The sequence below is a fragment of the Amia ocellicauda genome, chromosome 17, assembly GCF_036373705.1.
Source record: "Amia ocellicauda isolate fAmiCal2 chromosome 17, fAmiCal2.hap1, whole genome shotgun sequence".
In the NCBI taxonomy this organism is placed as follows: domain Eukaryota; kingdom Metazoa; phylum Chordata; class Actinopteri; order Amiiformes; family Amiidae; genus Amia; species Amia ocellicauda.
This window is the reverse complement of record NC_089866.1, coordinates 8,518,880-8,544,447: the sequence shown is the minus strand read 5'-3', so window position 1 is coordinate 8,544,447 and position 25,568 is coordinate 8,518,880. Positions and strand designations below refer to the sequence as shown.

The 25,568-nt window shown below is 43.3% G+C and overlaps 2 protein-coding genes across 2 annotated transcripts; one reads left to right on the top strand and one right to left on the bottom strand.

The window, feature by feature from the left end:
• Positions 1-457: 457 nt before the first annotated feature.
• On the top strand, positions 458-17,430 carry syt17 (synaptotagmin XVII). The gene is made up of 8 exons (XM_066689912.1): positions 458-479; positions 576-598; positions 2,824-2,972; positions 5,624-5,772; positions 6,221-6,843; positions 7,619-7,739; positions 7,909-8,064; positions 15,419-17,430. Exons 1-8 carry the CDS (start codon positions 458-460, stop codon positions 15,613-15,615), a joined length of 1,440 nt encoding a protein of 479 aa, XP_066546009.1. The 3' UTR covers positions 15,616-17,430.
• A 3,588-nt stretch (positions 17,431-21,018) lies between these two features.
• clec19a (C-type lectin domain containing 19A) lies at positions 21,019-25,568 on the bottom strand. The gene is made up of 6 exons (XM_066689747.1): positions 25,448-25,568; positions 24,960-25,237; positions 23,821-23,998; positions 23,069-23,162; positions 22,240-22,372; positions 21,019-21,688 (listed from the first exon to the last, which is right to left on the bottom strand). Exons 2-6 carry the CDS (start codon positions 25,045-25,047, stop codon positions 21,612-21,614), a joined length of 570 nt encoding a protein of 189 aa, XP_066545844.1. The 5' UTR covers positions 25,048-25,237; positions 25,448-25,568; the 3' UTR covers positions 21,019-21,611.

Below are 25,568 nucleotides of genomic sequence, written 5' to 3'. Positions count from 1 at the left end.
AACCTCTTTCCAAAACAAACAACAGAGAAGGCATTATTAACTCATATAGTCATACCTTGCCTGCTCTTGCTGCTTTCTTGCCTCAAATTTATGCAACAAACTGCCCATGAGCATCAGAAACTCACAGAAAAACACAGACTTAGGGTCAGGGATCAAAGGACAGGTGTTGTTAATGTGGTATTCGCTAGGAATTTATGGCCCTTATTGGTAAGCAGAAGAGCACCCACATAGGGCGGCGTAGGTGTTGGCGGTGTCAGCAACAACCACGCCGCTGAGTGTGGAGGAGGAAAACACAGAAAGCAGCTGAAGAGATGAGGTGAATGCAGAGGTGCCTGGGACCTAGTGCTTGGCTCTCCCTGCACATCTCGCCCACTGTGACTCTAGGCTGAAAATTGACTGGGCTGTGGTCCTCCGTGGCTTGTGTGAGAGTGTGTGTGCTTGGTGTCATGTCAGCGCAATGAGCCATATTGGTGCCCATGGTGCCAGTCCTGCCGCGCTCCTCCCTGACTCTCACTAAACTGTCTTTCTCATTCCTCCCCCGGCCCTGACTCTGCTCCTCTGCGCCTGTCAAAAAGGACAGTTGGAACCCATCAATGAGGTGAGTGGAGATGAACAGTCACAGGACACTAACTGCCAACACTGTTATTTTAGAAGCCCATGAATGTGATGATTATGTATTAGTAGTTTGTATTATTATTTCAGTACTAGAGAGAGTTTGTGCCTTAAGGAAAATGTCTCACACATTTCTATTAAAGCGTAATGCCATTAAATACATTTTCAGCTTTCTTTATTAATATGATGATGGTATTTTAGGTTCAACTTCACGTGTTCAGTGTTTCGTCATCCCAGAAATGTGACAGTCCCCAGCCGCCACCCACAACCAACATTTTTGTGTTTTCATACGTCTTGATGCGGTAACTGCATCAATATTGAATGTGTTTTCCCATCGCCAGGTTCTTCTTCCTTTTCTCACTGGGCGCAACCTACGGCGTGCCATTAAAAATTAAAATCTCAATTTAAAAACTAATTCTGATGGTAAATTCCAATCGATCCTTATTGATTATCTTTACATGCCTGTCTGTTTTCATTTGTTCACTTTATTTAGACATGCAATTAGACTGGAGTGTGCAAAAAAGGGACGGGGAGAAAAGATACACAATTATAAGAAAACACCAAAATTAAAGAGTCTTCTTGTCTCTGACTGCAGCCCAGCCAGAGCAGATAGGAAGGGGGTGGGAATGTCTGTTTAGGGCCGGCTGTCACCAGAAGAGTGGATGATTCATCCTGTTTACTAGATATCATCACAGGGGGAATAGCAAAGCCTTAGGCAGCCTAGCAGAAACTAATTTGCATAAATATTGAGTCCCTGAACGTGCTCGTATTGACTCAAATGGAGACATGACTTAATTCTAGAACTTTGAGTCGGCTGCCCAGTTCAAAGATGGGATTCCAGCTGACTTCATCTGGACCAGAAGTGATGTCAGAGCTGGGACTGGCTGACCCCTCTCCTCTTGCTGTCAAGCTGCAACACTCTCCCCCTGGGAGTTGAGGACACAAACATTGATTGATCATATTCATGGCAACAAGGGGACACGCAACACCCTGTATTCCACAACCCCTGTTTGGCTTTTTAGAAATCACGATATGCTTGTTGTTTTCGGCCTGTTTTGAAAATCCTGCAGAAAGAATTTTTGCATGAGATTTTCAGCACAGAATCCAGATTTATTATTCCTGAAAACTGGTTTCCCACTTTGCAGTTTTAATCACGTCGCATAGCAATTTCACTGTTGGGTGGCATTGTGATCGGAAACCATAAAAACAGAGCTCTGGGTGTTCCTGCCGCCTTGACTAAAACAGATACCGCCAGCCCTCGCAGATATTATCGGAAAATGCCGGGAGTATAATCCTACAAAATCTGCCATGCTCACTAACTGCTATAGCTGTGAGATGAACTTGGAAAAAGACAACACAGAGGAAGCAGATTTTAAGGAAGGGTGACGTGGAGGCAAGTTTCCAGTCATGAAACACAAATTGTTTTTTTCTGAGGGAAATTATTATTATGACCAATAATGTGCACTGCAACAGGGAGACAATCTCACAGATCACAAGCAAAAAGTGATAAAATTGTTAACAACAATAAAGAGGATTTTGAGTCTCCCCGAGGCACAATGTAACACAGTTTACATAATGTCAGTCCTGGCCTTTTATAATAATTTAATCTATTACAATTTAATGAACACAGTGCATTGCATTTTGTCTCTGAAGAGCAAAGAAGCGAGAGTATTAGGCAATGTCAACCCCACAGCCAAGGGAGTATTCAGTGTTGTTTTGTAGCACTTGTACAGTGGGAATAGCAGTCAGCAGCAGGAGGTCTGTGGACACAAAGCAGCTGTGTCCAATGGCTCAATAAGGCTGACCCCCAGCTTTATTCTTCATTGTGTTTCTGCTGAAATTCCAACAAGCATTGTAAGGCTGTGCTCTCGATGACTTCAGCACACTGCTAAGTTTGACTTCTTTAAAAACCATGGCAAGCTGTTCATTTTTAGACAAACAGCTGAATGTCAGACTGTGGATTTATCACACTGGGGCGCCGGGCGAAGAGCTATGGTAAACATTACATACCACTTTAACAAGTAAAACGAATTAAACTAATACTTCAGAGAATTCGGTGGTTCTGATTTCAATGCTTTAGTAGGCCACAATAATTATACAGCATTTATATGAAGGGGGAGGTGGGGGCCAATGATAGACAAACAAAGCTAGGTTATGATTGCTCAATTTTAGATTTTTATAATTTCTCTGCTTCTCCCACCTTGTGTCCAGGGTCTCCTGTCCAGATTGTCCAATTTCCTGCTGTGCCGGTGGACCTGCCAGGCATGTTGGCAGTCGTGCTTGGAGTGTAGTTGCTGTCAGACGAGCGATGAAGAGGTGGAGATCCTGGGGCCCTTCCCTGCTCAAACCCCATCCTGGCTGTGAGTACCCCTGTTCTTCCTCAAGTCTCCTTCACTCAATCTATAAGTCACCAATAACACCCGCAAGATGACTGCCCTCCACCCCAAGGAGTGAATATCTCTGGATGAACAGGGGTGTCTAGCTTCAGTACTGGAGAGCTCCAATCCGTGCATCTCTGTGACTCACCCTACATCTCCCAGTAAGATGAGCCACCCATATTTAGTGATACCCAAAGCAAGTCACCCATTCAAAGAAGGGCGATTCAGTGATTTTGTTTGTCATGATCTGAAAATTACTGGATTTACCAAAAACAACGCAGCATTGCCAGGCTGTGAAGGAGTCCAATTCCAGAGCATTTGAGTGTGAGAAGAGTACCATGGTCGATCTGTATGCCACTCAGGGCATATGAACTGCACCCCAAGTGGCTGTGCAGTTTTCCTGTTGTCCAGCACTTAAACAGGAGCTCCCGTGTGGAGTGACAGGGTCGTGTGTGTGGCGCGTGAGTCACTGCCTGCGGCAGGGGCGTGTTAATCAGTCCGTGTTGGAAGCCAGAAGCAGTGCAGGCTTTTCAAACTCCTAATGAGACACTTTTGTAAATGGCAAAGCTGCCGGGGCTGCTGTGAGTTTCTAATGACAAGAGGAGGGGGGGTAGGGGTGGGGGTTCATTGGGGGACGTTATCTTCCACTCATCCCTATGCTGCTTCAACTCTGCAATCTAAATTCTAAATACTGTCACCATCTTTTGTTTATTCCTGCCGGCACTCAGGGATTAGACATGCTATGACAGAGAGCAAGCACACGCTGTTCTGTATCTTTTATAATGAAACATTATTTCCCAAAACTGCACTGTGCCTTCAGCTGAACCATTAATGGATTCCTGAGGCATGGCATTATTTGCATAGTCAGAGCAGGGATTTGCAGGCCATCTCATGTTTATTACCGAGCTGAGGATAAACATGTAAAGCAGTCGGTAAACAGTTTTTCAAGTTATCTGCAACGCTTGTTTGGGTTTTGCCAATTATAACGGTGAGGGGATCGGGAGGGGGAAAAAATAGAAAACCCTAGATAATGAGCCATTCTTCCAGAACACTAATTCAATGTTCTCGCAATGCTCACAGTCCCAGCTGTGTCCAATAAGTAAAGATATTCAATAACTGTGACCCAGACCCCATCTTGAGTTCTGCTGCGACTGAGAGGACAGTTCACATTCCACTACTCCCTCCTACCAGACAGACTGTGGATACCCAGCCAGGGCAGTACGACAAGAAATGGGGGGGCAGCCTATTTTAATAGTGAGGAAGGCCAAAGGTCCTTCTGCTATGACACGTTTGTTAAAAAAGGTCAAGTCATAGATTGGCAGAGTCAGGCTGGGTTGCTACCTATCCAAACACAGGTCATATCAGGTATCTCTGTGTCCTTTAGTCACTGCTTTATTGGGCTGGGCCAGACCCATTTGAAAACATCAATTGAATGAAGACACAGCTTACAATACAATACATTACAATACACTTCCTTCCCTATTTCTGACTCCTGTTGAAGGGGTGAAAATGTTCTAGTCAGAAGAAGACCAATCCTATACTAGCCCACTGTCAGTTTCTTGAGCAGTATCCCCCTAGTGTCACTCTTTCCCTAGATTAGCTCTCAGATGTGTTTGGAGTTTCTGGCACTGCAGATGTTGATTCTCCACCCTGACTTTGGTTTTTGGATTTGGCTCCTCTGACAGTTTCTGAGTTTTCATATCCCATAGAGAGTAGCACCATGCAACTTGTAAAAAGGCTCATGATGCCATGTGTTTCAGATTGCTCTGCTGTTGTGACAACAGTCTTTGTTCCCGGAGAGCTGTAGCCATGGACACAAGGGGTCCTTGAAGGTCCCAGGAGGTGCTTAGGGTGGAGGAGGCTTCCTCGTAGAAATCCTGTTCAGAATGTGAGGTTTACATAAACTGTTAACAATCAAATATTATTATAATATTGTTCTTCTAAAATCACCAATCAGACACAGTATATATATATTTAAATCCACAGAACTATGTCATGAGCTTTTGAAATTTAGAGCATTTTATTTTGTGCTTTTTCAGACCAAATCTAAGGCACATGTTTGGGTAGTTAAGCTTGAAATGGTTAACCTCTGCATAGTCACTCCTTAAGGGACTGTAAAGACAAATATAGTATTGCATTCTTAATAGGTGTCAGTTATTACTTATTGGTATGAAGTACAATTCAACTGTCAACTTTGAAAGATGCTTCCTTCTGAATTTTGGCCTCCAACTGGCTCCTTTGAAAGTGCTTTTAGCCTGTATAGTTCACCACACGTTAGAAAAAAATAATTATCCAATTTTCTTGGAAGCTTTCTCTTCTTTAAATGCCACCGCATGCATTTGATTTGATTAGAGCGCTTGATTAAATAAGGCTTTGGATTTATTGATTGGGAGATTGACAGCAGCTGCATAGAGGCCTGCACTTAGTCTGCAGCCACAGGCAGGGCGAGTGTTTATTGAGAAAGCTGCTGCTCTGCGTTGAGCTACAAAAGCTTCTCTACTCCGCATGCGTGGTGGCATATCGTTTCTGCATCCCTGATTTGTCCAGTCTATTTTGTTAAATGGTACAAAAGAAGACTGGAGTTCAGGAATGCCTCACGGGAGTGTGTGGACCTGTCCTCTCTGTCTCCACAGTGTCAACGACTGTAATGAAGACAAAGAAGGCGATTCTGACGTGGCAGCCAGTGAGCCTCCCGCCACGCCTCAGGACAGCTCCCCTGACCACCGCCGCTCCAGTTCTGACACGTCTCGCTCCACCTACAGCCTCGCCCGACGACTGTCCAGTGAGTCTGCAGGCCTGCAGCTCCACCTGAGTCCTGCTCCCTCCCTTGTCCGTCGGCCAGTAGTGCTCCCTCAGCTCTAATCTTAACGGGGAGAGGAAGGTGTCAGACCTTACAATCCGTTCCAGCAGAGGATTGAGGCACAGCCAACTGTTTAATTGTTTCATTAATTGTTAGTCAGTCTTCTTACATAAGTCAAAGGCTGGCTGAAGCTCACACCTGCACTGGGTTGAAACACAGTTTCTGAATTTCTGCTTTTTGCAGTATGCAGTGCTGTTCCCTATATTGCAGCTGCCTCATAGATGTTTCCGTTGCTCTTATCAAAAGAACCAAACCCTTAACGCCCAATCCCCTGTGTATTTTCAGCAGAGCATTGTTTCACAGTGTCCTGAAATCTCAGAAATCCTACCTCAGGTCTGACCCATTCTTTCTCTCTCTGTTTTCTTTTGAGGTCTGGAGGTGCGGAGGCCCAGTTCCCCCCTGCTTGACATCAAGCCCATTGAGTTCTGGGCCATCGGCTCCAAGAAAGAGGCGGTGCAGCCCTCAGTGCTGAGGAAGCCCTATGTGGCATCAGACGATTACTTCCGCAAGTTTGAGCCACGGCTATACTCTGTGGACTCCAGCAGTGACGATGTGGACTCCCTGACGGACGAGGAGATCCTGTCTCGCTATCAGCTGGGCATGCTGCACTTCAGCACCCAGTATGACCTCATCCACAACCACCTGAGCGTCAGGGTCATCGAGGCCCGAGACCTGCCCCCGCCCCTGTCCTGTGATGGTGCCCGGCAGGACATGGCACACTCCAACCCCTATGTGAAGATGAGCCTGCTGCCCGATCACAAGAACTCACGGCAGACCGGTGTCAAGCGCAAGACACAGAACCCTGTCTTCGAGGAGCGCTTCACTTTTGACCTCCCCTTCCTGGAGACCCAGCGCCGCACCCTGCTGCTCTCTGTCGTTGACTTTGACAAGTTCTCACGCCACTGCGTCATTGGCAAGGTGGCCATGCCTCTGAGTGAAGTGGATTTGGTCAAGGGTGGGCACTGGTGGAAGGCTCTGGTACCCAGCGCCCAGGTACAGTATTTTGTTACATAGTAAAGAGCCTGAGTAGATAGAAAAAACACAGGATGTTACAGCCCTTGAAGATCAAAGCTGTAGATGTAGTTGGCGCACTCTAGGACTCTCAGTGATGGTGGATGTGCCAAGGGAAGAGTGAACAGCTCTATTCTGAGTGGCTGAAGAGGAGGTGGATGTAAGCTGTGCAGGGAGCTGTGTGCCTGCTGGCTGTTAATATAGAGGGCTGTTCTCTGCTCAGAGTCCTCTCTTGCCAGTGCACTGGGCCTCTGTGACAAATGACATCACTCACAACGAAAATAAAAAAAAACATGAGTAATTTCTTCCTGGGAAATTAGCACTTTGGAATGAGCAAGACGAAATGGAAGGCAGAGAATCCCCAGGGTTTGGTTCAGTCAGGGCTTAAGTCTAGTAACATATTTGTGGAATAGGGTTATAAATGAAAAAGTCAACATGTTTCTTTGTCAGAAAATTGTGCATTTATCCAGTAATGTTCACACCCTGCTATATTTATCTTTAAAATATATATGTCTAGATATGAACAGCCAAGATCCAAGATCCAAGATCAGATTAAATATTTTTCTAAATTGCAACAATTGCATAGCATCCTGTCCAGCTGGCAAATGTAACTGTTTGAGCTGTATCGATGCAAAACAAACTGCAGAATGTATATGTTTTCAAAAGTTAAAATTAACCAACAGATCTCTATTGAGATCTCTTTCCTTTGTCCTACCGAGTTAATGGTTGTAAACTGTCTTTCCCTGCTGTTTCCCAGAACGAGGTGGAACTGGGTGAATTGCTCCTGTCCCTGAACTACTTGCCTAGTGCGGGAAGACTCAACGTGGACATCATCCGTGCCAAACAGCTGCTGCAGACTGACATGAGTCAGGGCTCAGGTAACTAGCAAGGCATTGAGACAAAAGCCAGACTATACACAGTGGATTTTTTTTCATCACAGGATCATTTTATGGACTCCAATAGATTAGTAAAGGTTTACACTTTTGTCTTGCTCTTTGCTTACATTTGTGTCTGTGATCTGACCCTCTCCTGTTCTTGCCTCACCAGACCCCTTTGTGAAGGTGCAGCTGGTTACAGGTCTGAAGCTGGTGAAGACCAAAAAGACTTCATGCATGAAGGGAACCATTGACCCTTTCTACAATGAGTCCTTCAGCTTCCGGGTTACGCAGGAGGACTTGCATGATGTCAGCCTGGTCTTCACAGGTAGGCCTGAGACAATTTCATTTCTAAAGCAGGTTTTAAAGGGAACTATGAAACTTGCAGGACTGTGGCCATCCATGACTGTCCCATTCCCATGCAGGCCTTTGTTTCAGCTAACACTGCATTATTAAACTGATCTTCAACTGCTGCGTCAAAAAATTAATGAAGGGGCCATTAAGAAGCCTACTCCTTGGATTATAATTCTGCAAAGGCATGGAGTGGAACTGCTAAATTTTTCTTGTCTGGTCTAACTGCAGAGAACATAAGAAATAAAAAATATTGTCATAGCCTTGAGTGTGTGTCAACCAGAATAATGGCAAACAATGTATTATACTAGTCACCAGGTGATTGAGGGTGGAGCTCTGCAAACCCTAATTACAGATGAGTCTGGTCTCTAGTGAGCAAGGCCACAGAGCAGAACGTCTTGAAGACTTAAACTATAACAAATCTGTGTCTGTGTCTGTGTCATTACCACAACAAACAAACAGCATGTGTTCCACTCCAGCTGCCTCAGAAACACTAGAGGAAATTGTTTTCTCAAGTTCATCATTAAAGTGCAGTTGGAGCCAAGAATGGTTTTGAACTCAATTAACAGTCCGTCAATCATAAGCTAAATAAAGACAAACAAATGTCCTCCACTCCTTTTAAATGGCCGATTTTGTAATTTTACGAGTGTCTGAAAGCATCTTAAGGTTCTGCCTGCACCTCAGCCACTGCTTATGCTGGGACACATGGTGCACCGCCTATTGGTTTGCTGTGCAATTACAGTAATTGCTCAGTGTTTGATTTAAATGCCAAGAGTGTTTACTTCATTAATTAATGCTGCCAATCAGTGCTGAACTGGACTGCAGATCAAGCTGTGTTTGCATGTGGACACTTGATTCAACATTTCATTTCCAAATTGTGAGCTAACATAGCGTCCGACAGGATAAACGGGCGGCTTAATATTGGATCACATTACATTGACTAATCGTGGAAAATGACGGCATTCCATAAATTTACCACCTGTTAAAGAGTAGACCTTGGAATTACTGATGTAATAGACTGATGCAGTACAGCTTATTAACAGATAATATTAATCAGATGGTCTTATAGCTGCATAAAAATCCAAGTTCAAATGAGAGATGACAAAAGTTCTTCAGTTATTTGAGAAATAAAGGAAATGCTTTAAGGTCTGCCAAAAAAAAAAAGAAACCAATAAGGCAAGAGATATGTTCTCTTTCAACAGGCATAAACCCATTAAAACTTACCAATATGGTGGTTCAATGCTGGTAGGGTATAAGTCAATCAAAACTAGATCAGTATTAAATGAGTATTCAATGCTTCACAAAGAGAAACCATGACATCTCTGATAGGCTAAGTCATATCACATGACCAATAAACATCGGTGCTGGAAATTTCATGGGAAATAATGCCCCTTGTGGGAAAATGGTGATATTACATCTTTATGTTGCCAATGACCATCACTGTAACACATTGAATTCCATCTCATTGTCAGCTAGTTAATGGGAAGTTCATGCAGTTTACTGTTTGACTGTTCTTGTGTTTAATGTGCTATTGTGTCTGTCCTCAGTGACTCTGACTGTCACTGCTTCTGCTCACAGTGTTCTTCCACATCCTAGATAACTGTACCAGAAAGGCTGTGTTGGGAGACAATCTTCAGGGGTGAACATGAGGAAATGAGAAGGAGAAGAATAAGAGTTTCACACAGGCGTTGCTATATTCTGTGCCAGTCTGTTTCCCCACAGCAACCATGCTAAGCTTTTTAGCGTTTTAAAAGTCTTAAAGGCAGTTTTCAATTTTTTGGTTGAAAATGATAGCAGTCAACCACTGAAGGAGAAACACCAAGGAACCTCACAGCTAACAAAACAAAATGGAATTTCAAAGGGCATAAGTCACAGTCCGTGTGGATTTACACCTCATATTATTAGCTCTTTAGAAAGGCTTCTGGGCTTTTGCTTTCCTATTAAAAGCCATGTCTCCAGCACCCAGCCTGATTCCCAGATTCATTCTGTGCATGACGGCATTACTGTTTCAGTTTAATAAATAAAAATCATCAGGCCGAATTGTTCTCAGTGGAGAGAAGCGCCAGAATAACATGGGGCACTGCTATCCATTCATCACTGACCTATCAGAGTTGCGTGCTAATGGAAGTGTAACACTCCGGTTTGTCAGTTTCTGCTACATACTGAAAATAATTCATCGGTTTATAAAGAATGAAAGGTTTATAAAACTTTATAGCCACGCACACAATACTGGCAATGCAGTCACCCTGATGTTTAATCTGTAATGATTAGACAGTATTTTTTAAAATCACAAATAATAAATGCTCCGGTAACATTTCTGTCAACATTTCAACATATTCAGACATTTCAATAATCCCAACCAAAATCGAATCAATATATCTCTATCAATTCCATTAGAACTTATTCTTATTAAATCAATCTTGCAAACATTTTCAATAATAACCTTTTCTATTTACTGCAATTAACAAATTTAAATCATATCATCTTAGCATTCCCCTTTTAGTCAATAATAATAGAATAAACTAAATCTTGCACTTATCCAGGCTCATTCATATTTAACAGTCTGTAATCTACACACATGCACCTAGTAATAGTCTCGAATTACAGTAGGCTTAAACACTTCTTTTAAACTTTCTATTTCAATCACCCTTTCTAATACTTTCCTTCCAATCAATAATAACATGTTTTATTCCTTTTCATTCAAATTATTTATAATATATTTTGCTTTACCAAAACATAGTTAAATAAACAAAATAATATTTGACCAGCCCTCTTTAATAACATCTGTTCCTGTTGTTATAAGTACTGTTCTGATTTATATTCTACCTTCCTTGCACTGTCCTCTAAACATGTCCACATATATATAGTATTAACATTCAATACATTTAACCACGTTGCTTATCGTTACATGCAAACTCCACTTGCTGTTTTAAAATTGTTTACTGTCGTACCTATTAGATAGTTTTATTTTATAACAGTCACAACTTAATGATACCAAATTACAAATCAATAACACCACACAATTATGTAATATAGATTTACATTACAGCTTACCTGTAAATAATAATAGAAAGGTTTATAAAACTTTATAGCCACGCACACAATACTGGTAATGCAGTCACCCCGATGTTTCATCTGTAATGATTAGAGCAAGGTGAGTGTACCCCAATCTTGCGTACAGTGTGGAGATAGAGCTATTGCAACCTAGCCTCTGGAGGCTGGAACTACATCTGTTGGTATCATTTCACTTACCATTTCAGTAATCTAATACTCTTTTGAATTTTGTGTATGGGGTGTCCCTTTTCCATTATATCCCACTTTCCATGTGCCACAGAAGAACTCACATATTTCAGCCTCGCAGCTTATTGCGCTGCACCAGTCTTTACTTTTAACTTATGAACCTCTCTTCCTCCTTACTTCTCAAAATTACCATTCTTTCGTGTGACATGACAGAGTACAAAAACAGGAGGAGGATTTTAGGTTTTTTAGATAACAGAACCAATAACCATAAATAGTTTACAAAACTGAATCTGTACCCAACCCAGAAGTGCGGCTGCCTCATTGACATGAAGGGTGATTAAAATACAGATCGTTTCTTTGTAGTATGGGATCTCCTCAGTATGGATGTACTGTTGGGATGAGGCAATAAGCAATGAACAGCATCCCCTGCAGACTAGGAGCTCTGGACCTGGGCAGGGATTGTTAGCATCTTTGAAACAAAAAAGCACAGTCTGTCAGAGATGGCAGTAGCCTGCACACACCGTAATCTTGCACAAGAGAGCACTTTAATTAAAGGCTTTTGGCAGCCCTCCTGTACTGTGCGCCTCTCTCTCCCTCACTCTGCGTCTCTGTGTCTTGTGATTTGGCCAGTCAAGTATTTTTTGCAGCAGGTGACATAGGTTTTGATGCTTTTCATCTGCAGAGCAATTCCACGGCCATAGAGCACTGACTAGAAACAGACCCCAACTCCCCAAAAACCTTTCTCCGTGAGTAACTGTGCTTTTCGGAGGGGTTGCTCCTTTTCATATCTTGACTCCTCTTCTTAAGAACCTGTCCATGTGTTAGGAGATTAGATGTAAAATGTTCAGGCAGATTAAAATCATCCAGCTGAATCATTAGGGAAGTAGTGGGAGAAAATGTCAGAGACTGAAGACCCATCTGTTGGAGTAGAATTGGCCCGATCGTTCTTGGCACCGAGCGCTCTGTCACACTGGCAGACTGGTGCTATGACAGGCCACTGTGGAGAAGTGTCACATCACTGCTCAATGCCTAACGCAACTCAAAGAGACTCCCAGGGTATTGCTCCAGTTTAGCAGAGGAAACCAAAAAGTAGATATGCTCTGTAACTTCAAAATTATATTAGAGGATGTGTGTTTTGGCACACTTTCTAAAAAGTGATGATCTGAATTAAACCACAGAGTCTCTGCCTCACCTACAGGGTCGCGTTCACATAATCCATTCTCTCTGTGTTTGAGGAGAGTCTGTCTCCCCCTTCGAGACAGCATTTACTGAATATGAACCACCACTAGACCTCTGGCTGGCTGCAGAGGCTCTTTGTCAGACACTGTGGGATAAGCTTTCAGTCTTTTTCAGCAGTACTGTATGGGCTTACCTTGTTATATGTTTCTTCTTGCCTCCGCCCCAACAAATCAGTTGTGAACTGGAGCTCAAATCCCATAGAGGAGATCGGACAGGACTTCATCCACAGGAAATAGAGCATTCCTCAAGGAGCCATTGCACCCATAGGGACTTTTGCTTATAAATCCTGCAGATATATATATATATATATATATATATATATATATATATTATGGAGTTTGCATGCATGTATCAGGTTACTTTTTTTCCAATTTTACTTAATGTGAAATTCTTAAACTCATATTTTCATCTTGGTTCTTTGTCAGCCTTGCCATGTCCCTGGCTGTTGCCGCTGAAGTGGGGCCTAATGAAGCATGTGGTGAGGCTCATATCTGTCATGTTCTTTCAGCCAAGCACGACCGACTCAGGCACCTCCCAGGCAGCTCCGAGAGGGCCTTGAAACTCCACAGGCCTCCACGTGGAGGGAGGGAAGGGAGGTTGTTCATTTTGTGCCCTCCGTACTGTTCCCTTGTGTGTCATTATTGCAGAAGCAGCTTTTTACATGAAAGCTGCCCTTCTGGGATCCATACAGTTATTGATTTAACACGAGCAGATTCAGGGAAGGCTTGAGTCAAATGCCACAAGGCCAGGGAAACATCAGGACAGTTGTTTGTTGTTTTTTCCACGCTGCAGCGAATTTTCTTTTTATTCCCCCGATTAACGCGCTCCTCCATCAGCCGGTGTCGAGGTCGGGGAGGTGATAAAAAAATATTCAACATCACGCTCGGCGATCTTGTCAGCAACGAATCACCTTCCTGAACCCAAGCTGTCTACCACAATACTCTCATTTTACGTCTGTACCTGACTCATATCACATTAAAAATTGATAGACCGCCTTTATATAGAAATGTGGCAGGGATGGAGAGGGGAAGGAGATGCCATCAGAGGGAGAGCAGTGAAATATGCTGTATCATCCGAACTTAGGTATCCCCACTGCAGTTACTCCTTGCAAGAGCATCAGATTAACCCATTTTCCACAGACATGCTAGGGATGGATAGGTATATGTCTTCTGTGTGGCATTACAGAGCACCTACATAACATTACTAACAGCCATGGCAGTTCTTGGTTATGTTGTGGATCCCACTAGAAAACTCAGCTTTTAGCTTTGTACCCAGGGTGACTAAACCCAAAACAATGGATCCAACTTGAAAAAAACCTAAATTTACAGACAAACACGAAACTGTGAGTTTTATATTAGATGTATACAGCATGCAATAGATTGTATGTAATCAAAATGAGTGAGAGAGAGAAAGTGTGTGTGTGTGTGTGTGTGTGTGTGTGTGTGTGTGTGAGAGAGAGAGCGAGAGAGAGGGGGGGGAGGAAGAGAGATAGAGTTAAATGGAATTAAAATTAGATGTCAAGGGGCACTCCAGTCCCCTCTTGTTAAAGGTGCTTTCTCAGTTTTGGCACAGTTAAAATGATTGATGTCTAATCAGGTCTTTGGCTGAGTGCTAGGGTTATTATTTTAATAGTTTTCCTTTCACATTCCTTGCAAGAGAGCACTGTTTTATTGTATGGTAAATGATGCAAGAATGCCAGGCCAGAGTATAGCGATATAATGTAAAAATTACTCACAGCTGAAGGATTTTTTTTTCCTTCCTCTTTTAAAATGACCTTGACTTCTACACTGTAGCTACAGTATGTGCTGCTGGCTTAAGTGTGAGTTTCGGATCAGAATGTTATTTTTTTTCTAAACTCTTGCTCTACCAGTGTTGGTGCAGCTCAGAAAATCAAGGGGGCTTTTACACACAAGCTCTGGCCAGGGAATCCTCGTTGGGACAGGTGCTGCTGGATCGAATCCGATAAAAATAATGGAATGGGACATTTGGCCAGCATGCACAAAAGCCATTGATCTTATTTACAAGCATCCTGATGAAATTAACAAAGCCTCATAGCCTGCCTTTACTCCATTAGCTAAATTGGATTTCATGAGGGAGAGGTAGATAGAGAAAAAAATATTTGCATTATACTGTCAGAGAAAAAGAGGGGGAGAGAGATAGAAAGAGAACTCCTTTCAGCTAAGTGCTTTAGAATGCTGGTTATTTCAGGTGATGTCACTGTGATGTCATCGTGATGTCACCGTGATGCAGTTTCCTTTAAGAAATGTACATACTGCATCCTAAGTAGCACATCCTGTAAAATCACCCTGTCAGAATGCAGGGTGCTTCCTATAGGCTGGTTTTTGGTCTGGAGTTCTATGGGATGATGCACCATTGGCCGATTAAAAATTTGGTGCACCCAACACGAACTGCAAGTTCAGGGTGTTAACTGTTTCATCTGCATTTAAGCCTCTGATTATTGTGATAGATGGGCTGTGGGCATTCTGGTCTTGTAGTGAAAAACATTTTGGATGGCTTAGTCTCATCCATCCTGAAACAACACAGGCGGGAATTGTTGAAGTGGACATTTTGGGGCTAAAAAACAGAAACAAATTCTGAATCTAAACATATATATATATATATATATATATATATATATATATATATATTAAATTTACAGTTTCCCTGTCACAGCAGTTGGCTTTTAAAAGAGTGTTCTTTCTGTTTACCTTTTTAGAGCTGTCTTCCAACAGGGGCCAATGTACATATCGTATTTTGCTATCCCACGTTGCCCTATTTTTCAGTGTGTAAACTCCTCTTTCCCCTCTCTCTCTCTCTCTCTCTCTCTCTCTCTCTCTCTCCCTCTCCGCCAGTGTACGGCCACAACATGAAGAGCAGCAACGACTTTGTGGGGCGCATCGTGATTGGCCAGTTCTCGACGGGCCCCCCCGAGACCAGCCACTGGCGGCGCCTCCTCGTCTCTCAGCGTAACCCTGTGGAGCAGTGGCACAGCTTGAGATCCCGCGCTGAGTGTGACCGTGTCTCTCCTGCCTCCCTGGAGGTCACGTGATCACCACGGGACCCCACTGGCAAGGGGAGGGGCTATGAGAGAGATAGAGAGCGAGAGTGTTTGAGAGAATAAGCCCCAAATTAATAAGTGTGTGAAAGGGGGGACACGAGAGAGAGAGAGTGAGAGAGAGAAAGAGAGAAAGAGAGGGAAAATAAGCTCCATGTGTGTTATGGTGCACTTCACAATCTCTCTTTAACAACACAAATATTTGCTTACCCTTAGAATGAAAAGTCTGTTAATGTTCCACTGGTTATACAACTGGTGTTCAAAAGTTATGCCTAGTCCATTCCCAACATAGCAGCATTTCCTTTGTCACTCCTGTTAATGTCACAGCCCTTTTTAACATCTCTGAAAATGCCAGCGGGAGGCAAGGGACATAGGGAAGTGAGAGTACTTACAATGCAGAGGTGAATAAAAAGATAAGAAAAACTATATTTGCGATATTATGGAGACAGATGTCTGCCAGCCAATCACAGTTGTCTGGCTCTAGAGTCAACTGTTGGCCCATGCTATTCACTAAGTGTTCGGCAGAAGTAACTGGTTTTGTGGTGAATGACCACTAAGGGGTTTACAGTATTCTTTGATTATTGTTAAATCAGAAAACAACAGATTAACTCAATTTAGGGTGATGATATGATGTTAATAATCTGAAATCATACCTAAAATCATATTAGTGTGTTTCTCGCTTCTCATTTGAGTTTTACTTCCTAATCCTCCCCCGACTTCCTCCCTTCCCTCACTTTCATTCTTTCACCACCTAATTTTCAGACAATACCTTAACCCCTCCTCTACCATTCTGACCGTGTAATTGCATTCCAATTGAGATTCTTCAATTCTTCACCCTTAGAGCCAACCATACCTCGACAAAGGGAGTGCATTGTGTTCATTAAAGCTGAGCAATTCAAACTGCCCTACCTGACCCCAAAAGCAAGATTATAGTGAAAGAGAATGTGTCTTTAAACTAACAGAAATGTGAAAGTGAGAGAGGATGTTATTCGTCTGTCTCCACACACTTCTGCCTCCAGCACGGTGAATTAACTGGCCACTTGGCTTACTCCCCGACATGCGGTGCCTGTGTGCATGTGTCCGTCTGTCTTTTTGTCTGTATAGACGGTGTTGGCAGATCTCTGTCCGTCTGTCATGACTGCAGTGCTGTCTCTATGAGAATCCTTCAGCCCTGAGAGCCCTTGATCCCTCCACTCGAGTGTCCACACAGGAATCAGTGTCATTCTGTCTGTGCGTTCTGTTTTTTATGTATAGAGGTTGTATCTACAGTACAACAGGTGTGTATGTACAGTATATGTAGCGATGTACATATATATGTATAGTGTTATACTGCTGGTTTGCTTTCACTTTCCTCTGTCTCACACCTCAATATATGTGGGATAGCTGGATAATCTGGCACCCCTCAGCATTGTCAGACAACTGAAGCGATCTTTGAGGTTTACTTGTCAAAAGACTCAACGCTTGGAATGTCGTAGGATCCATGGACTGAATCAATGCGGTGGTTTCTTAGTTTTAGTTGCCTCCGCCTTGATTTTATATTCTTGTTAAGCATTTTCTGTGGCTTACTGTCTAGGACTCTGTAACCCCTTTATTCCATCTCAGCGTCCGGGAGTCCCGAGTCCAATGCCGTGTCTCTGCTTGTCAGTGGGTGTGAGTCGTGTGTGTTTGGTGGATGTATAGCAGATTGACAGGGGATTCTGCCAGCATTCATCAAGATCACTTCATAGATGCAGTGAAGTGTTTGCAGTGAAAGACATGTCATACCAATCATGTTACTATGCCTATTATGTATTATTTATTTATTCATGTATTTATTTTTTAACAAGGTATATATATATATATATATATATATATATATATATATATATATATACATATTGATGATTTCACGTTGCCGACAAGGAGACTATATTGAACAAATTGATGTTAATAATGTTTGATATGTAAAAAAAAAAAAAAAACATATATATATATATAAATATATATATAGACATAGAGTACATATATATAACTATAAGACATTTTTGCTGAGGACTTTGACATGTATCTTTGCTGAGCTGTGGACTGTGAACCAACCTAACCCTGGTTCAAGGCCTATTCGGGACCAACTCTCTGCCATCTAATAACTCAGAGAAAAAAACGATATCCCACCACTTCAGCTACTGCTCTTTTCTTGGCCATATCACTGTCGATACATCTTCGAGCATCTGTGGAGCATTGTGGCTGGGAGAGTCAGTGACAAGGGCCTAGGTGTGGGGATCCTCTGGTGGGAAACCATCAGGAGAAGGTCACATGGACACACCGTGAGTCTGAACTATAACAGCCCAATGCTTTTCTATTGTCAAAGCAATTTTACCTCCTGTGAGTGCTGTGGATAAACAGTGGTGGTCTCAGAACGGGTCTTTGATAGCAGGAGGAAGCCCCTTTACAAAGCTTCCTTCCTGTCTGTGTCTTGTAGACAGTAGGAGACATGTTGTGTTGATTAGAATGGCAGGTCTTTACCCTGGTCCAAAAGGATTCAGAGGTCAATTGGAACAAAATACCAGAGGACACAGGGGAACTCCAGGACCAAGGTTGAGAACCACTGAGAAGCTGTAAATTGTATTGTTGTGCAATTTGCCTCTTCTGTCCTGCTGAATATTGCTTTTGTGTGTGAGCAACACGACTCTGTTCCTCCACCAAAATAATAGTATTAGCACACTAGGGCCGGGACCAAGTCAAAACTGTGCCCTACTCTTGAATCAAAAATTACAAACTCGTACACCATGGCGGTCTAGTTTATTGTGAAAGGCCACTTTCTACTATTTATAAAATTAAATGCAATAAGGTACAGGTTTGTACTTTATAAGATTTGCAAGTCGCTCAAAGTTTTGATTCGGTATAGGCCTAGGCAATAATGATTTGACTGGATATTGTTCACTAGTTCCTTGTCATGTGGGAACAAAATCAGAGACAGTGTTGACACGAAATCTGCTGTTTAGTATCTTTTAAGTTTTTCAGCATTTTTCTGTCAAAATTTATTCTTCAAGTACTCTGTAGTATGTCCTAATACAGTATTAAAGAGCTCATATTGACTGCTGGTGGAAATATGAAATTATATTACCTTCTTATAAGGATCTCTGCTTGTTTCAATATGCCTCGCAGTTTGCAGTTTTTCATAATTTTTAAATAGTGAAAACAGTCCCTGTATTGACATCCTACCACTATAGCTAACACCTGGATACAACTCAGTAGGAATTGTTTTTAATGTTTTTTTAACAATTAGCTTAACTTAACTTAACTGCATTTTTTTCTAAACTTTGAGGCATATTAAAGCCAGCATCCTCATAAGAAGGATTTAATGTTTCCTCCAGAAGTCTATTTAAGCCCTTTAAACACAAGTACAACTCCACGTTCCATACTGATTCAGCCAGACAGGAGAGGACTGAGGCGTGAGCCAGCCGTGTTTCCCTCTCACTGGTGGAGTGTGGGGGGTGGACAGGGACAGTGTGTTTACAGCACAGCTCCTGCATCTCAATAAGCTTTGTGGCATCATTGTTCCTTCTGTAATTGTGAGTAACTGTAAGCTCTCTGTCACTTGTACTGCACTGTGGTCATGTGGTCCAAACCGTGTGTCTCTGGAATTACCACAAGCTTCCACCACACCTGGAATCTCAGTTCATCACCATTTTCTCCACCGTTCGACAAACCTGCGTCAACCCCGTTCCCTTGTGCACTGGGCAACGAGAGAGAGAGAGGGAGAGAGACAGGGAAAGGATGCCAGTTCCAGATGTGTGGACCCTTCTCACTACAAAACAGTTTGACTGTGTTCTAATTACCTTTGGAATAATTCCCATTTTCATTGCAATGCAGACAAGTGGACTAGATAACCTGTCTTGTGTGTCCCTAGGTCAGAAGCTTCTGTATGTCCTCACGGCATATTGTCTAGTATGTAAAGTGTATATTTATTGACAATAAAGAATATCTATCTATTGGTGCCATCCATATAGAATCCCAGCTGTTTAAGTGCAGATGTTGTGTTTGTATGTCTGAAGCATTTTTAGTGATAATTGAGGAATGGGTGAGTTGAGAGAGGTGACAGGTTAAGTCCAGTGCCTCCCAACCCACCCCCATACATTCACACACACACACACACACATTCTGGAAGTGCAAATTTCGAGCTGTCTGCACAATGAGGCCTCTGCTCCTGTTGACCCACCTGGCGGCTGTCCATTCTTCAGGATTTCTTTACTGAGCACATCTCAAATGAATGGGGTTGTTCTTATTAAGACAGAAAAAAAAATCTCTGACCTCCATTGCTATCTTTGAACTTTGAGCTCCACATACGGATCACTAAATCATTTGAATTGAAATCATGTTCAATGTTCAAGTGTTCTTGATGGGGGGGTCATCAACCCTTGACTTCATCATGTAATGTCAGCCTTCAGCTGCCGACCAACAGATTAACCCTTGCCCCGGAGTCCCCCGCTGTGGGCCACGCCAAACACAATCGCAAAGCTTATTGTGCCTTTGACATTTGCTGCAGTTGGGTTGACCTTTTTGCTCGGCATCGCATGGCAAGTGGCAGAGAAATATCAGACAGCTTCTGATGACGTTCCTTGCACTGCAAGAGGCAGAGGCAATTAATTGTGACTCCAGCCGCTGTAGTTTGGCCAGGAATGAAGAATCGCAGTAAAGGTTATCATTCACCCAGCACCCGCACCCCCTAGGCAGCACACTCAGAATGATCAAATTAGCTGCAGGGAGCAGACGGAGAACTTGTGCCACGTACACTGGCATAGAAGGGATCTACACGGCCCACGTAGTTTGCTCAGACTGGGCTGCGTTCTGTATTTTTAAAAGTTTGCCTGTGTTCAGAAAATACAACTGAATTGCAATACATTGAAAAGGGGCTATAATTTCCATCTGAGGGTGAGGGGACTGGTGTGCCCTGCAGTACCACCATCAGTATTGATACCTGACTCTCTTAGGTCAACACTGACCTGTAAATCACTGCATCTTCACTTGGGCCTAACTGGAGCGAATGGGATCTCCCCATCCCATTAGGTCAGAGGTTTTTAGCTGAGGTTAATCTGCTTTTCATTTGGTAGCCATTCCTTAAATCATGTGAATCCCTCTGCCTTTCTCATCCACAACGCCCTGCCCTGCCGGGTCACTGACTTATTGATCAGGAGAGACAGACTCACAGACACCATGCTGAGAGGCACAGACACTGGACTTTAAAGACCATTTTGCAAGGCGTGCCCTTTAGTCTCAGGTCAGCTATCGACCTTACAAAATAAAAGCGGCTAGCATCTAAACGCAAAACAAAATGTAGAATCAATCCTAACACTGCAGGGCTGAAATGGAAACAAATCAAGACAAAGGCTGGAAATCAAAGGAATCAAACATAGATCATAGATTTAAAACTGTATTTCACAATTGAAAAAAAGTTCCAGTTCCTCCATTCTGTGCTAACACAACAAGCACCGCACTATGAGGGAAGAGACAAACAAGCAGTAGGTTCAGCTGTTGGGATGATCTGATGTCACTGCCATTTCTAAGGCAAGTTCCCAAGAGGCAGAAAACCTGTGGCTTTGCGAAGTTCCAGCATCAGTCCAAGTTCTTGTAACACGACTGCAGATGTACGCCTGCAGCCCGCAGAGGGAATGGGAGTGAGGGAGGAAGCGTGCATGCTTTTCTTAGAAAAACATCATAAATCTTTCCTATCAGCATAACAACTAGGAGACTAAAACTTTAACAATAACGTAGTAACAATAACAGTGATGTGTCTCCTTTACAGTGAGGTCCGAATGAAAACGGAGGATCTAGGGACCTGGCCGAGACAGGTGGAAGCCGTCTCTTGAGTCATATGGTGCTGGAGGACAGCAGGGCTGGGACTGTCTGTATCCCGGTCACAGAGAGGACACACCGGAGGGCTGTACAATGCTCGGTCCGTGTGCTCACAGCAGGCCAGGTGACGAGTTGCGTCAGGAGGGAGTGTCCGTGGGTTAATTCTCCAGCGTGGGGATTTTGCAGACGAAGGGAAAGGCCTTGTCACAGCTGTTGTCGTTCCAGGATCTCAACGCTGCCAGACACAGAGACGTTTTTTTAAACATATTTCTTCAATAAAAATTACTGTTCAATCCCAAGATAAACTATGTGTGTGGACATAGTTTAACTTGGGATTTCCCTCTAAGGATATTATCCTCATGACATTCTTCTAAATTTATTTTTGGCAGCACCTTTTTTGTTTCGCAAAATGAAACAGAAAAAACTAAAACACAATCTGTGTGAATAAAGAGATGTGCTGTCAGACGGTCTTATCTCAACAACTTTGGTCTCCTTTCGTTAAAGGATCACTAAATTGTTTAGCCTGGGTTGTCTCTATTTATACCTGCATGCCTGCCCTATGTTTGTCTTCCATACAGTCTTGCTTGACCATGCTTTTTTTGTACTGTACTCTAGCTGGCTATGCTATACCACACTCCCCCTGTGAATAACCCACTCTTTCCCAAGTTGTACCAATACAAGTCAAAGTGCCCGAGGGCCTGGATTTCTGTACTGTTCAGCCCAGTAAAGCATGCCAGCCCTGCTTGGTACGTGCCATGTGAGCTGTGTATGGGCGGGTTGTCTCACCACTGTTCTGCCTGTACCAGATCTCCACACAGTCCTCCTCCACTGGGATTCGGTGGATTCCATCGTCGGGCTGATTTCCATCCCAGTAGTTGTACTGATAGGAAGAGCCGTCGGTCCATTCCAGGGTGCCCTCCTGAGGAAACAGAGGAAAGGACATAAACAGATGCAGCTATCTCTGTGTCCCAGGTACAGTGGTCTGCGTAACTCATTTGGGAGGCCAGGACTGGCAGGACAAGAAAGAAAAGTGAAAAGCTACAAGCACCTCCACTGCTTATAAAACACTTCAGCCTAAAACCCAGACAGGGATAAAATAAGAAGCTGATAAAACTGTAAGGATCATTTTCACAGTGACATATTGCACCTTAAACCCCCCGGCTTCTGTTCAGGGTATTTTTTTCCTGTGTGAAATGTCAAATGAAACAATGCGGCCAGACCCATAATAATCTCTCTTAATGCCGGAGCAGGAACTATAACACTTGTTTAAAACAGCCATCAAATTCATGATTTTTTAATATATATTTTCTTTAGCAGATATTGAACTAATTAACTTTAACAGCCCTAAGGTTTCCATTTGATACTACAGCTTTAAAGTTTAACGAGCCCCTCCGGCCTCCCCAGCGTACTCTGTGATTATCAATAGTTAAGTCTGCATTATATTGCTGTTAAGACTTTTAAAATAAGAAACACTGGGGGACTAACTTAGAGGTTAGGGATTTTACTGAGACACAGTGAGCCAATAGCATGGGGTACATTCAAACAGTGATGTCAAGGCCACAGGTTCTTGAATTTATTGTGACAGGAATGTGCAGTTCCATGGATAGGCAATCACCTGTCTGCGATCATGGAGCCCAATCCAGATATCTGTGGGAATCCCAGGGATCCGGCTGTTCACCAGATCATAGACAAAGACATTCTCCTCCCAGCTGAGAGAGAGACAAAGACAGTGAGAGTGAGGGAGAAAGAGAGAAGGAGGAAATGAGACAAGGGTACGCAGTGAGAAGCCCTGATGTCATGTGCAGGTCAATTTTGCTTAGTTTCTCTAAAGCAGTACTTCAACTAAACATCTTTAGCTTATTTATCCCTGGCAGCAGAACACTTATAAACGTAACCTCCTGAACTCACTTTAAAGCAGTGCTATAAAGACAAGTGTCTAATTACACAGCCTGCTCCACCATAGAGTTCAGGTGAATAGAGGAATCGAATAGGACTCCCACACTTCAGAGTGAAAACCATGCCGTTATTGATCCCTCCTCAGTTGTCTGTTTGTAAGGATTGTTTGCTGCTGTTTATACAGGAGTGTTTACTGCCCCTACTGACTTGAGGCTGGGGGTGGAGGGGAGGGAATGTGTACCATCAAGTAAATAAGTAGTTCAATTACACAGCTGAGTAAAGGGCTGAATGAAAACCAGAAGACCCTGTGACCCCTGTGGCCTAGAGCTGAATTCATCCCTGTATTTCTACCGCAGTATATACCAAGAGAAGCACTGATAAACAGATGACAAAACCTTGAATACAGTTCTCAACAATGGCTCCTAATGGGCAACCACTATAGACAACCACAGCCCACTGACTGCCACCTACCTGTGTATGGAGGTGAGTTTGGCTGACTTGTGCCCGTTGGAGAACTCAGCGCAGTACAGGTCGGCCTCCGCCCAGGTGCGATTGAGTGGGAAGAAGCGGTAGCAGTGGCCTTCGAACTCTGTCCAGAAAAGCGGGCAGGAGACGGGCTGGCTTGGGTCAGACAGCTGCAGGGGCAGAGCTGGGGAGGGAGAGGGCGAGATGGGGGGTCACCGTGGAGCGCTTCCTAGCAAGCCAATGGGCCGCTGCCACAGAACCATCCCCCCTCTCTGACCGGTGTTTAAACATGCCTCTGAAACAGTCCAGTCCCACCTCTCTCTTGGTTGCACATACAGATTAATAATATTTTCCTTGGTCCTCCCAACTTTGACTTCCTCCCACAGGGTGTATTTCTGGGAGTTGAAAGTCCTGTGCTGAAGTTACAGTCATGAATAACTGATTTGGCAGTGTGTAGTGTCCATTTCGTCATGTTTGGTGTCTACTTTAATTCATGTTAAACAACAATGTTAAACAACAAAGAGGTCTCAGTCATTCATTTGGGATTCCTCATTATCTTTAACACATCAATTCAATGCACTTACTAAAGTATATAATAATAATAGTAATAATAATAACCAAAGACAATTTGAATGATATGAGGATATATTTTCCTTAATGTAGCTGCAGTTATTTTACTTATACAGCTTTACAACTGTAGGCTACTAAAAACACAATCCCAAAATAAATCTGACAGTTAATATTGCAGCCTATTTATAATCTGAATCACAACAACATCACAACAGTCCCACCCCTAAATCCAGGTTTTGTTTTTCAAGATAGGCGTTTCTTCTGTATGTTCAGTTGCAAACTGGGTTAAACATGGTCAAATACACAAGTAACACTTGTAATACTGTGCATCACATCTTAATGAATTCATGTCTGAAACCCACAGGAGAAACATCTGAATGCCTCCTGCACTACCACTGAGTTCTGATGTTAAATCATGATGGCTGGTTTAGTTAACTTTTAAACAGGTGAAGGAAATCGTTTGCTAATTAAATATAAATAAGACATTGATTCCCCAAACCTCCAGTGAGAGCAGAAAGTGCTATCTGACTCTCTGACTCTAAGACTGTCTGGTGCCAAGTGGCTCTGTCACTCACCTTGCGTGATCTTGATGTTGGTTGAAGGGAAAGCCCTGACCAGGATCGTAGTGAAGATCAGGGCTGCACACAGGTCCCAGCAGAGCATTGTGTTGAGGCAGCGTGTGGGAGGGTGTGAGGAGAGCTAGGTTGCAGGGCTGCCGAGAGGGAGTGTGTGTGTGAGGGAGTGTGTGCAACGTGTGTAAGTCTCTCCTACTGCCTTCCCCTTGCTCCTCTGCAGCCAGCACCCGTGATAGGTTTGTCCCTCTTGGCCAAAGCGTGGAGTGCGATCTCTGGAGCTGAGAGAGAGAGGGAGAGAGAGAGGGAGAGAGAGAGAGAGGGACAGAAAAGGGGGTGTGGAGAAAGAGAGAGGGACAGAGAGAGAGAGAAAGAGAGAGAGAGAGAACAAGACAGCCCCTTCCCTCAGTATACACACATATACAGCCCCTACCACCACACACACACACACACACACACACACACACACACACACGTAAACACTCACTTACCTCACATTGGTCAGTGTGGAAAGACTGAAGAGGGGATGTAGGGAGGAAGGGAGTTGAACAAAAAGAGAAAGGTAGCTTTTTTGTTGTTGTTGTTTAGGCTACAGGCTGACACAGGCATATG

Coding starts and splice junctions, on each gene's coding strand:
- syt17 (XM_066689912.1), top strand. CDS start 458: ATGAGCCATATTGGTGCCCATG. Junction 2,973..5,623: donor GCTCAAACCCCATCCTGGCT/GTGAGTACCCCT, acceptor CTGTCTCCACAG/TGTCAACGACTGTAATGAAG. Junction 6,844..7,618: donor CTCTGGTACCCAGCGCCCAG/GTACAGTATTTT, acceptor GCTGTTTCCCAG/AACGAGGTGGAACTGGGTGA.
- clec19a (XM_066689747.1), bottom strand. CDS start 25,047: ATGCTCTGCTGGGACCTGTGTGCAGCCCTGATCTTCACTACGATCCTG. Junction 23,163..23,820: donor AAACTCACCTCCATACACAG/GTAGGTGGCAGT, acceptor TCTCTCTCTCAG/CTGGGAGGAGAATGTCTTTG. Junction 21,689..22,239: donor CTGGTACAGGCAGAACAGTG/GTGAGACAACCC, acceptor TGTGTCTGGCAG/CGTTGAGATCCTGGAACGAC.